The sequence below is a fragment of the Pongo pygmaeus genome, chromosome 20 (genome assembly GCF_028885625.2).
Source record: "Pongo pygmaeus isolate AG05252 chromosome 20, NHGRI_mPonPyg2-v2.0_pri, whole genome shotgun sequence".
NCBI classification, from domain to species: Eukaryota; Metazoa; Chordata; class Mammalia; order Primates; family Hominidae; genus Pongo; species Pongo pygmaeus.
The window spans coordinates 48,086,561-48,099,089 of NC_072393.2; the positions used below are offsets into that span (position 1 = coordinate 48,086,561).

At 60.1% G+C, this 12,529-nt stretch overlaps 1 protein-coding gene across 4 annotated transcripts; it reads right to left on the minus strand.

Moving 5' to 3' along the window:
• ERF (ETS2 repressor factor) lies at window positions 1–7,609 on the minus strand. Of its 4 annotated transcripts, XM_063658478.1 has the most exons (5): window positions 3,835–6,341; window positions 3,124–3,609; window positions 2,776–3,010; window positions 2,274–2,389; window positions 1–2,185 (listed from the first exon to the last, which is right to left on the minus strand). In XM_063658478.1, exons 3-5 carry the CDS (start codon window positions 2,805–2,807, stop codon window positions 912–914), a joined length of 1,422 nt encoding a protein of 473 aa, XP_063514548.1. In that variant the 5' UTR covers window positions 2,808–3,010; window positions 3,124–3,609; window positions 3,835–6,341; the 3' UTR covers window positions 1–911. The 4 variants fall into 4 exon arrangements, with proteins under 4 accessions (XP_063514548.1, XP_054319324.1, XP_054319325.1 ...); XM_054463349.2 differs by lacking the exons at window positions 3,124–3,609; window positions 3,835–6,341 and adding an exon at window positions 7,445–7,609; XM_054463350.2 differs by lacking the exon at window positions 3,124–3,609 and having other exon boundaries at window positions 6,306–6,712.
• Between the last annotated feature and the right edge of the window lie 4,920 nt (window positions 7,610–12,529).

Below are 12,529 nucleotides of genomic sequence, written 5' to 3' on the forward strand. Positions count from 1 at the left end.
AAAGGTCCAAAGTTTTATTGTTTTGAATACATTCTCCAGCGGCCCCTCTACTCCCCCCACCCTCAGTCCCCAATACAGAATAAGGCTTGACCACAGCCCCCCACCCCACCCCAGAGGCCCCAGCTGGGAGGCAGAGGGGGCTTCCAGTTTGGTTTCAGGGTACCCCCTTCCCATCCCCCCACCCGCCTGCCCATGGGCCAGTCCTAGGAGCAGCTGGGGATGAAGGGGTTGGACCGGTGCTGGGGTGGGGAGTGGGAGAGGGATAGCAGGCACTTGTAGAGATTTGTGGCCCATGGGCGGCACCCCTCACCCTCCTCCGCCCCCCACCCCCCAACACATGGAATTTTTGGTTCATCATAAAATTGTCCCTCCCTCCCCTGCTGTGCCCTTGTGGGGTATGAGAAACCTAGGCACTCATGGCCCCCTGGAGGGGCAGGGCAGGCAGGGCTGGGGCTGAGGAGGGCTGGGAGTGGGGCGGAGTGGGGCAGAGTGGGGCAGAGTGGGTGGATCAGAGGGGTACAAGAGGCAGAGAACAGGGAGGGAGACAAGGCTTTACTTCCTAAGCGATTGTAATAAAAAAGTTCCTGGGTGTTAAGGCCAAAGCCTCAATTCAAATATAAATTCCCCAGAATGGAGGTGGCCCCCTTAACTTCCCCCTCCCTCCCCCTACCACCACTTTGCCCAGAGCTTAGAAACCCACAGAGACAGGGAACAGCCCCTAGCCCTGGGCACCCACCCACCCCCACCATTTAAAAAAAAGAAATTAAAGTTTTATACAAAATGTGGGGAGGGAAAAGGGAGGAGGCAGGGAAGAGATAAGAGAGCTGCCCTCACCTCCAGGGCACAGGGGGCTTAAGGCAGCAAAAGAAGCATGGGGGGTGGGGGACACACAGGTCCCCTGCCCACAGCCCTCAGGAGTCTCGATGCTCCAGGGAGAGCTGGGCCGTGGCATGCTGGAGGTCAGAGCTCACCCGCCTTGGGGTGAGGGGCCCCCCAGCCTCCCCAGGCCCCTCCCCACGCACCTTCTTGTCCTCGCCCTCATCCTCAAAGCCCCCAGCGGGGCCCCCACCCCCTTCCAGGCGACAGTCTTCACTCCAGCGCCGCTTAAAGCGTAGCTTGAGGGGCATGCACTGGGATGCCCCGGGTGCCTCGCCGGGCTCAGGCTTGGGGGGTGCAGGTGGGGCACGGGGCGTCTTGAACACCTCCCCGTCTTCCTCATCCTCATCACTGATGTCAGTCACCTCCACCTCCTCCGACTCGCCTTCCGAGATGGGCTCCACCTTGATCTGTGGTGGCGGGGGTGGTGGGGCTAGTGCCCCTGCCCCCTCGGCCAGCCCGCCTGCGCCGCCACCGCTCTTGTCAGCACCGGCTGCGGCCTTCTCCCCAGCTGCCCGCTGCCGGCGTCCGAGTGGGGGCGGCTGGAGCTTAAACTTGAATGGGGAGGAAGAAGAAGAGGAGGATGACGAGGCCGAGGAGGGGACCGGTGGGGTCTCAGGTGCCATGGGCGGCAGCGGGCACTTGTCAGGGCGCTGGGGCTGGGGCACCACCAGCCCGGGGTAGTGCAGGAAGGCGCGGGGGCTGAGGTGGTAGTTGTAGACGCTTTGGGTGTGGGCCTGCAGGTACCGTTTCATGTCCTCAGGGCTGAAGGAGAAGTGGGAGCCTCCCCCTGAGCCGCTGGGCCCCCCGCCACCACCGGGGTACATTGGGCTCAGCGTGGGCGAGGGAGTGTAGGCCAGGTGGGTGGGCGTCATGGGCAGAGCCGGGGAGAGCTGAGGGGGCAGCAGGGATCCAGGCCCGGCCAGAGGCGACACAGGGAAGGGGCTGAGGGGTTCAGGGCCACCCCGAGGCCGGGGATAGACACGGAAGACACCAGGGTCATGGGGCAGGCGGGCCAGCGGGGGCCCTCGGAAGGCACCCAGATCTGGAGGGCCGGGTGGTCGGGCCCGGGGATCCTCTCCCAGCGGTTCCTCCAGCTCTGATGTGCCATCACTACAGTCACTGACTGAGCCTCGGCCCAGGCGGCGGGCCACCACAGCCGAGAAGAGGGAAGATGAAGATGAAGAGCAGGCCGGTGGTGAGCGGGGGTCCTCGGTGGGGGACAGCACCTCGGAGGGCGTTGAGGGAGGAAAGCGGAAGTGGCTACCACCCGACGGCACTGGCGGGGCACTCTGGGGCACCGCACCCCCTGGCAGAAGGGAGACAGTGTCAAGGCCCCTGGCCTAGCCTGAAGGGGCATGTAGACCCTCTCCACACCAACCATCCCTGGTACTCACCAGCCAACCCCACATCAATGAAAGGGTAATTGACCAGCACCAGTTTGTTGAAATTGAACTTGTAGGTGAACCGTTTCCCCTTGGTCTTGTGCAGAATGCGCTTGTTATAGTAATAGCTGTGGGTGCAGAAATGCCATTGGGAAAGTCAGGTACGTGGGATCCAGGTCTAGACTCCACACCTTAACACGCACTTAAGTGTGGTTCCCAAAGGCCAACTGAGGAACGTGGGCCAAAAAGACAAATCAAGTGCCCAGAGGGTGGGTACCAGCTCTCTCCTCACGTCTAAGGCAGGACTAGAGGATCCACTGGTGACTGTATTATCTCCTCAGGATACGTCTGTGTTACCAAGGGGCTCAGGGAAGGGCTGGGAGTGGCCCAAGGTCACACAGCTAGGATTTGGCAAAGCCAGGGATCAGACCCAATGCTTGTTCCCATAGGCAAGAGGCTGTGCAACCAGTGGGGGCAGTCCACATGTGCTCAGGGGTCCCCAGCCCGTCCTCACCGCAGGGCCCGGCTCAGCTTGTCGTAATTCATCTGGGGCTTGCACTTGCGAACGCCCCACAGCCGGGCCACCTCATCAGGGTCTTTGATGACGAATTCCCCGTAGTCCCCCTGCCAGGCAATGACGCCCTGGTACTCCTCCTTCCGCAGCAGCTCCAGGATAAAGTGCCACAGCTGGATCTGCCTCGAGCCAGGGGACGACTCTGGCTTGTAGGCCCAATCCGGGAAGGCAAACCCTGGGGACGGGAGGCAGGGAGTGGCCTGGGGTCAGGATGCCAAGTCCAGGGCTCTGGGTCCCATCCCAGGGTCCACCTCTGCCCTGCCTTCAACATGGGGAAATCTGTCTCACCTCAGCCAAGTCAAGATCTGATTTAAGAGAAGACAGTGTGTGTCTGTCTGTCCGCATGTGAGGGGCTAGACAGGAGCTGGGGGGAGGGGAAGCTGGAGCCTGCTCCGGCAACACCGGGAGAAACAGGAAACCGTCGGCGGTGGGTCCCGGGGCCAGTGCCAGGGGGCCAGGCACCAAGCCAGGCTGGCGGGCAGGGCTGCCAGTGGGGGAGGGGCAGGAAGGGGCACACGTGGCCAGTCGGGTTGGGGTGCAGCCCCCCAGCTTACCCCCACTCCCATTCAGAGCCAGTTGCACCACCCCAGCTCCTCGGATGTCCTCCTTAGAAACATGCACTGTCTCCTCCGAAGACCCAACAGAGCCCCTACTCCCACCCCAAGACCTGAGAGAAGATTTTTTTTTTTTTTTTTTCTTAAAAGGACCAGGAGGGGTGGGGTGACTGGTTGCCGATGAGGTCAGCGCTTGCACACACAGAGGCTTCTGTCTTCCCTGGAGAGTGAAACCCAGACTGTCTGAGAGGCCCCCCCAAGCCCTGGACCCTCTGAGCTACACTGCCCTCCCCAGACCCAGGCATCCAAGCCCCACCTGGCTGGAGGGCCCAGCCCAGGCCTGGAGCTTGAGCAGGCACCCTGGAGCTGTCACCCTCTTCCCACTTCTGCCTTCTCATCTTCAGCTCCCTCCCTGCCCACCTGCCTACCCACGCCCAGCATTAACCTTGGGTAGAGGTTGGTGGTGGGCTGGCTGGTCTCCGGAGGGGGTGGGCAGCCTGGGGTAGGGGGTGGGGGGGCTGCGGTTGTTGTCATTTCCCAAACCCCCGGGTAATCAGGGGCCATCAATAATTCAGCACCAGGCAGCCGGTAATGGAGGGGTGGGAGGAGGGAAAGGGGAGGAAGGGAAGGAGGGGGGAGGCAGGGCAGGGGCCCTGGTGCCACTAGAGAGAGGAGGCCAAGGTGGCCGGCTAAAGATGGGCGGCTCCCAAATCCAGTCAGGCTGCAGGGGTCAATCCGCCTCCCTTGGCCCCAGCTCAAGCAGGTACCAACAAGGCCTCCGGGCAACACATCCACCCTCAAAGACTCCACCCAAGTCTGGAATCCAACAGGGGATCCTTCCCCTTGGGAACCCAGGGAATCAGTAGTTCCTGCTCCCACAGGGACCACCCCCTCCAAATCCAGAGCTCACTGTCCCCCACAGGGACCCAGGCCCCCAACTCCTGCCCAGACTGGGCTTCAGTACCACATAAACCCCGGAGTCCCTGCCCCATTCAGATATATCCCGGCCTTCCACCAGCCCCTCAGGGTGCCAGGGATATGACCTCTGGCTGTTCACAGACCAACACCAACAGCCCCTGTTCCATTTAAAAGTGACAGCCTTTGACAACCCCTTCCAGAGACCCCAGAGCCCCATCGCTCTCTTGGGAATCTAGGTGTTCACCCCATTATCCTCACCCTTCTGGAGAATCCAGATCACAAGGTCTCCTGCAAGGCCCAGGGTCCTCTGGAACCCAGATGACCCAGCCACCAGCTTCATGGACCCCTCACATCCCCTCCAAAAAGCTCCCGGCCCCTCTCAGGGAACCAAGCTCCATGCTACTTCCACCTCAGCCCCAATCTGGCTCTAGACCTAGAAGGGGGGCTGAAGCCCCTGAGACATCAATCTGGGGGTGGGGGATGTACTGACTTCCACCCTCCCCCCAAAATTAAAGCCACCCTTCCCAGCCCACCCGCCCCAGCCTCCGTGTCCCGGTAACCAGGCAACGTGTGTGCAGCGACAGTCCTGGGAGCGGGGGAGCAGAAGGCTAAAAATAAACTTTGCAGAAGAGAGGGAGTGAGAGAGACTACATGCAACACAAAGGGAACTCGGAAAGGAGGTGGGGGGGCTCTGGAAAGGCCTCAAGCTGCATTCTGGGAGCTGTCCCAGGCCCCCTTGTTAAACCCCTTCCCTGAGCAACCCCTCCTTCAGGGCCTGGACCCTGGCTCCCACTTCTGGCAGGGACCCTTCCCCACTCCCAGGCCCACCCCAACGGCGGCTTTCCTCATCGGACACAGCATACATGAGGGCCTGTTCCGGGCTTTGGGGGGGAGAATGAAGAGGGGGTGACGTCAGGGTGTCTCAATGGGGCTCTGTTCCCCAGGCCTTGGAGCCAGGAGCCAGGCACGGGCAAGGGGAGCATGTGTGAGTGTGCTGTGTATGCGTCCACGTGCTTAAAACAGGGAAACACCAGACCTGCACGGAGGAAGCTTGGGGGTGCGGGACCTCGGGAACATGGGAGCCAGTGAGGCAGGGAGAGAGCAGGCACATGGAGAGAGGAGTTCAGGAGACTGCGAGACAGAGTGCAGAAGTGGCAGCATACAGACAGCAAGGGCTGGAATGGCGAGGTCCCAGAAGCACACCTGGGTCCCACAGAGGCGGGGTAGGGATTCTCCCAGACAGACTATGCAAAGCCTGGGGGCACAAAACTCCTGGGCACCCCCCAACCTCACGTGAAGGCCCAAACTTTTTTTAAGGGACTATGAGGGTCGGAAGGGAGGAGTGGTGGTAGAGGAAGAACACGCCGGCCTCCTGGGGGGCCCCACCACCGCCCCCACTCCAGGCGGCCCTCTATGGCGCCAGAGCCGGGAAGAAAACAGGAAGTGGGAAACAGCCACGGCAGAGAGAGGGGCCGGGATGGAGGACTGGATGGAGGGGTGCGGAGCGGCAGGCCAGGAGGCAGACGGGAAAGATGCACCGATCGGAGGCCATTCCAGGACTCCCGCCCCTCCCCTCCCCCAGCCGGAGAACCCACACACTGTTCGGCCCCCCGACAGGGTTGGGGAAGCGACCCGCGGATCCTATCAGGCCAAGGCCGGTAGCAGGGAGAGAAGACGAAGCGAGGTTATCTGGGCGCCTCGGCCTCCTCCTTGGGCGAGAGTACACTCCTGCTGCCCCAAGGGCCCAGCCGCCCGGGAGCGAGTGGAAGCCGGGGGAGTGTGTGGGACGCACGTGACTGACCCTACCGCACTCCGCACCCCGGCCCCACCCCCAGGGCCCCTCCTCGGTCAGGGTCCCAATCCCCAGGCGCCGGAGCCCAGCTCGGAGCCCTTTAAGATTAAGCCGCCCCCACCCGCCGAGCAGGGGGATGGGGATGGGAATGGGGTGGGAATGGGGTGGGGATGGGGTGGGGTGGGTGGGCCGGTCGGGGCACACACCCGCACACAGGAGCCCAAGCCGCCGCCGCCGCCGCCGCCGCCGCCGCCGGGGGAAGGAAACAAGTTTGAACAGCGGCGCCCGGCCCCCTTCCCCCTCCCCCGTCACCGCCCCGGGCCGGATTCCGACGGGGTAGACGGGCAGGGGGCGGCTGGGACCCCTCCCCCTGCGCGCTCGGGCGCAAAGTCCAGCCCGCGCGAGCCCGGGGGCGGCGGGGGAGGGGAGGGGGAAAAGTCCGAGTGGGAGGGGGGTTAATCCCGCTGCCCCCCGCCCGCCGACCGAGGGGGAGGGGAACCTTGGCCCCTTAAGGAGGAGCAAGTTGGCGGGGAAGAGAGGGGCGGAGGAAAGAGACGGCCCGCTGAAAGAGAAGAGGTGGATCCGGGAGGGGGGGCGAGGGGGGAGCCTCTGCGTCTCCCCCGACCTTCCCCACCCTCCTCAACCCCGGGCCCCCGGAGGCGCGGGAGGAGAGTACCCAGGTCTCCCCGGAGCCACCTTAAAGCCGCGCGTTCTAAGGTCGGAAACAAAAAGTTCCTTTTTCGAACGTTCGGGCTGCGCTTTGGAACTTTGCGACTCGGCGAGGGCGGGGGAGCGAGGAGCCGACAGAGGCGGGCGGGGGAGGGGCGGCGCAGCCAGGACCCCGAGTCCCGGGCTCCCCACTCACGCCCTCCTCCTAGAGGCCATCCCGTATCCCCCGCTAACCTGATACAGGGCACGCGCCGCCGTGAAGGTCACCAGCCGGACCGCGCAGCGCAGAACCAGGGATAGCGGGCCCGGTGGACGAGCCCCCCCCGCCCCGCACACGTCCCGGCCCCCAGAGTGCAACGTGACAAGAGCGGAGGGGAAGGACCCCGCCACCCCCGTGATCCCGGGAGTGGGGAACAGCCCGGCCTGCGGGGTCCCGGTAGGGATACAGAACCAAGACCCGCAGCACCCACAGCACTCCGCCCGGAGCCAGGAATCGGGGGTCCCAGGCAGCAACCCCGCTCGCGCCACGAGAAGCAACAGGTCTCCAGTGCTTCAGGGGTCCCCCAGAACTGGGGATCACTCGGGCTCCCTCGGACCCCTTCAGCCCCCCCAAAGTTTCTCCGTTCGGTTTCCCGGGGCAACAAGTCTCCCCCACACGTGCTGCCCCCGCCCCCACCTGTGTCCGCCGGGGTCTTCATGCTGGGGGGCCCGGGGCGAAGCGCCCCGACTCCGGGCCGCGGCTCCCGGCGCCCGCGCTGCCCCGTCCCGTCCCGCGCCCGTCGGGCCGCCCTCGCCGCCTCACCCGGCCTCGCCTCTCAGAGCCTCTCCCCTCCCCGCCGCCGCCTCCCGGGTTAATATCGCACTCCGGGGCCGGGACGCCCACGCCCCCCGGCCGGCGACGTCACCGCCGCGTCGCCATGGAGACACTGCGCCCGCCCCCTCCCCGCGCACTCACACACACGCTCGTCGGCGCGCAGCCACTGAGGACCGGCCGGCTCTGGGCTTAAAGGGGCCGCGCGGCGGGGGAGGGAGGAAGGAGGGGGTTGGGGTGGGATGGGGTCCCGCGGGTCATGACCCTAGTCAGAGGCTCCGAGTCTGCAGCTAACTTAAGTCGTCGGCACTCGCTACCTGCTGCCCCTCCTCCTCTCCTGCCCACTGCGGGCTCCAGAGTTTCTTTTGGGAGCCTGTATGGGAAAACGGGGGGCCCTTCCGAGGAAGCGGGGGTCAGAAACTTTTGTGGGGAGGGGGCAGAATCTTCTCTGCAGAGGGGCGGGGTCAGGACCTTAGATGATGATGAAGACCACAGCATTTCCCAGCTTGGTTTTACCCAACCCCCCAACCCTGAGCCTGAATGGGGGCAGCTGTCCAGGGGTGGGGTGGAATGGGTGGGATGCATTTCCCAGCATCGGAAATGGGGAGGCGGCTGTGCCCTCCGCTCCTATGGGGATGGGGTCTTGGCTTTCCTGATAGCCCCAGTCCAGCTGGGGAGGAAGTGACCAGAGAGAATGCATTTGGAAGCCCCCACCATCACCGTCCCCAGGCTGCAGCTGTCCCGGGGATAGGGCTGGCGCCGGAGGTCCCCCCACCTCCACTACTAGGACCGGGGGTTCCGGAGGCGGGGCCAGGATACGAGGGGGCGACCAAAGTCTGAACAAATGTGCTCCCAAGGGGCACTGAGGGTCGCCAGGAGAGAGGAAGACAGGGCTTAAGATCGAAAGCCAGAGCGTAGAGAAGTGTTAAGTCTGCGTTCGCTGCCTCAGCCGGGAGGGAAGGATGAAGCCTGAGGCTCTGGGAAACAGGAAATCACAGCGCAGATCTGATGGAGCCCAGGAGCCGGCAGCAGGGTAGAGGCCAAATAGAAGCAATATTCACAGGCATAGCCTGGAAACAGGGTCTCAAAAAAGACTCTGAGGTTCCAAAGGAGGGGCGTATGGGTGGCGGGCGGGAGTTGGGGGGGCTGGGTGGGGGACGAATCCAGAAGATGGGCGGGGAGACAGAAAAGTCACAGATAGGGAAGGCCTGCGGAGCTCAGGCTCCCGGTACCCAGGGCTTCAATCCCAGCCTCCTCGCTTGCGGGGTACCTAGTCCGCCTTAGACAGGCTCCTCACCAGTGCCTCAAAAAAAAAAAGTCTCATGCCTCCTCCTTGGGGAGACCAAGGGCTCTAGGGAAGCTTTCCCCCACAACCCCCGGGAATTATGTAACCTTGTCTACGGACAGTACAGCTCCCCCACGGATATTGTAACCCTCTGGGAGCGGTGTGGTCCAGCAATAATAATCATCATCATTGTTCGAATAACAGCTCCCGAATTCCGAGTGTTCATGATGTGCCAGGCACCGGGCCAAGCATTGTCAGGGGCATCTTCTCATTTAATCCTCACAAAATCCCAACGAGTGGAATTACTGCTGTTATCCCCATTTGCAGATAAAGAAAGTGATGCTCTCTGAGGGACAATCAGTCCACTAAATCTTACAGCCAGGAAGTATTGGAACTAAGATTCGAACCCAGATCTCACCAATTCCAAACCACCACATGTACCATTTACCATTATGCTTTATTACCTCTTTTACTACCCCCTCCAAAAAAAAAAAATGCAGATTTTCAAAGATACTACATCAGAGCCTGGCGCAGTGACGCACGCCTCTAAACCTAGCACTTTGGGAGCCCAGAGGGGAGATCACTTCAGGTCAGAAGTTCCAGACCAGCCTGGCCAACATGGTGAAACCCCATCTCTACTAAAAATACAGAAATTTGCCAGGCGTGGTGGCGTGCCTGTAATCCCGGCTACTCAGGAGGCTGAGGCAGGAGAATCGCTTGAACCCAGGAGGATCGCTTGAACCCAGGAGGCGGAGGTTGTAGTGAGCCGAGATCGCTCCGCTGCACTCCACCCTGGGTAACAGCAAAACTCCGTCTAAAAACAAATAAATAAAAAGGCCAGGCGCGGTGGCTCACGCCTGCAATCCCAGCACTTTGGGAGGCCGAGGCGGGTGGATCACCTGAGGTCGGTAGTTCGAGACCAGCCTGACCAACATGGAGAAACCCCGTCTCTACTAAAAATACAAAAAATTAGCTGGGCTTGGTGGCGCATGTCTGTAATCCCAGCTGCTCGGGAGGTTAAGGTAGAATCGCTTGAACCCGGGAGGGGGGTGGTTGCGGTGAGCCAAGATCGCGCCATTGCACTCCAGCCTGGGCAACAAGAGTGAAACTCAGTTTCAAAACAAACAAACAGAAAGATAACACATCAGTAACAAACCCAGTGACCCCTACCCTCCCACCAGCAAGACAGAGATCTGAGTTACACCCAACCTTTTTTTTTTTTTTGAGACGGAGTCTCACTCTGTCGCCCAGGGTGGAGTGCAGTGGCCCGATCTCGGCTCACTGCAAGCTCCGCCTCCCGAGTTCACCCCATTCTCCTGCCTTAGCCTCCTGAGTAGCTGGGACTACAGGCACCCGCTGCCACGCCCGGCTAATCTTTTGTATTTTTAGTAGAGACAGAGTTTCACCGTGTTAGCCAGGATGGTCTCAATCTTCTGACCTCGTGCTCCGCCCGTCTCGGCCTCCCAAAGTGCTGGGATTACAGGTGTGAGCCACCACACCTGGCCGTTACACCCAACCTTTGCTACTTCTTGTCTCTGACTAGGCAAGTGAACTCAGTTCACCTCTTTTTTTTTTTTTTTTGAGATGGGGGTCTCACTGTGTTCCCCAGCCTGGATTGCAGTGGCACAATAATGGCTCACTACAGCCTCGACTTCCCTGCCTCAAGCAATTCTCCCACTTCAGCCTCCTGAGTAGCTGGGACTACAGACACATGCCACCATGCCCAGTTACTTTTTTTTTTTTTTTTTGAGATGGAATTTTGCTCGTCACCCAGGCTGTAAGTGCAATGGCACGATCTTGGCTCACTGCAACCTCTGCCTCCCTGGTTCAAGCGATTTTCCTGTCTCAGCCTCCTGAGTAGCTGGAATTACAAGCGCCCACACCACCATGCCCAGCTATTTTTTTTTTTTTTTTTTTTTGAGACGCAGTTTTGCTCTCCTTGCCCAGGCTGGAGTGCAATGACACCATCTTGGCACATCGCAACCTCCGTCTCCTGGGTTCAAGCGATTCTCCTGCCTCAGCCTCCCGAGTAGCTAGGATTACAGGCATGCGCCACCACGCCCAGCTAATTTGTATTTTTAGTGGAGACGGGGTTTTTCCATGTTGGTCAGGCTGGTTTTGAACTCCTGACCTCAGATGATCCACCTGCCTCAGCATCCCAAAGTGCTGGGCTTACAGGCGTGAGCCACCATGCCCAGCCAACCCAGCTAATTTTTTTTTATTTTTTGTGGAGTTGGGGGTCCCTCTGTGTTGACCAGGATAGTCTCCAACTCCTGGGCTGAAACAATCCGCCCACCTTGGCCTCCCAGAGTGCTAGAATTACAGGTGTGAGTCACCCTGCCTAGCCAAGTTCACCTCTTTTTTTTTTTTTTTTGAGATGGAGTCTCGCTCTTTCGCCCAGGCCAGACTGCAGTGGCGCTATCTCAGCTCACTGCAAGCTCCGCCTCCCGGGTTCACGCCGTTCTACTGCCTCAGCCTCCCGAGTAGCTGGGACTACAGGCACCCGCCATCGCGCCCAGCTAATTTTTTGTATTTTTAGTAGAGACAGGGTTTCACCGTGTTAGCCAGAATGCTCTCGATCTCCTGACCTCGTGATCCGCCCGCCTTGGCCTCCCAAAGTGCTGGGATTACAGGCATGAGCCACCGCACCTGGCCAAGTTCACCTCTTTGAGCCTCAATTTTCCTCATCTGCAAAATGGAGGTGTTAATAGATCCTACATGATCAAGTTACTGTGAAACATCAGAGATGTGGCCAGGCAAGGTGGCTCACACCTGTAATCCCAGCACTTTGGGAAGCCGAGGCAGGTGGATCACCTGAGGTCAGGAGTTCCAGACCAGCCTGGCCAACATGGTGAAACCCCGTCTCTATTAAAAATACAAAAATTAGCTGGGCATAGTGGCTGGCGCCTGTAATCCCAGCTACTCAGGAGGCTAAGGCAAGAGAATCATTTGAACCCGGGAGGCAGAGGTTGCAGTGAGCCGAGATCATGCCATTGCACTCCAGCCTGAGTGACAGGGCGATACTCCGTCTTAAAAAAAGAAAAAAAGAAAAATCAGAGATGCGAAGTAAGTATGCAATAAATATTGTTAATAATTATTAGCAGAGTGAACTCTATGCCCCATGGATAACAAGAGCACTCTACCCTACAGACTCCAACTGTAACGACAGTTAGAGTAAACAGCAATAAACAGGCTGGCTGCAGTTTGTGTCTGACACATGTAATCCCAGCACTTTGGGAGGCCGAAGCAGGAGAATTTCATGAGGCCAGGAGTTTGAGACCAGCCTGGGCAACAGAGTGAGACTCTCTACAAAAAATTTATTTATTTATTTATTTATTTATTTATTTATTTGAGATGGAGTCTCCCTGTGTCGCCCAGGATGGAGTGCGGGGGCAGGATCTCAGCTCACTGCAACCTCTCCCTCCTGGGTTCAAGCAATTCTTCTGCCTCAGCCTCCCAAGTAGCCTGGATTACAGGCATGTGCCACCACGCCCGGCTAATTTTGTGTTTTTAGTAGAGACGGGGTTTCTCCATGTTGGTCAGGCTGGTCTGGAACTTCTGACCTCAGGTGATCCGCCCACCTCGGCCTCCCAAACAGCTGGGATTACAGGCATGAGCCACCAAGCCTGGCCGGGAGGATGGTTCTTATTGGCAGATCTGTGTCC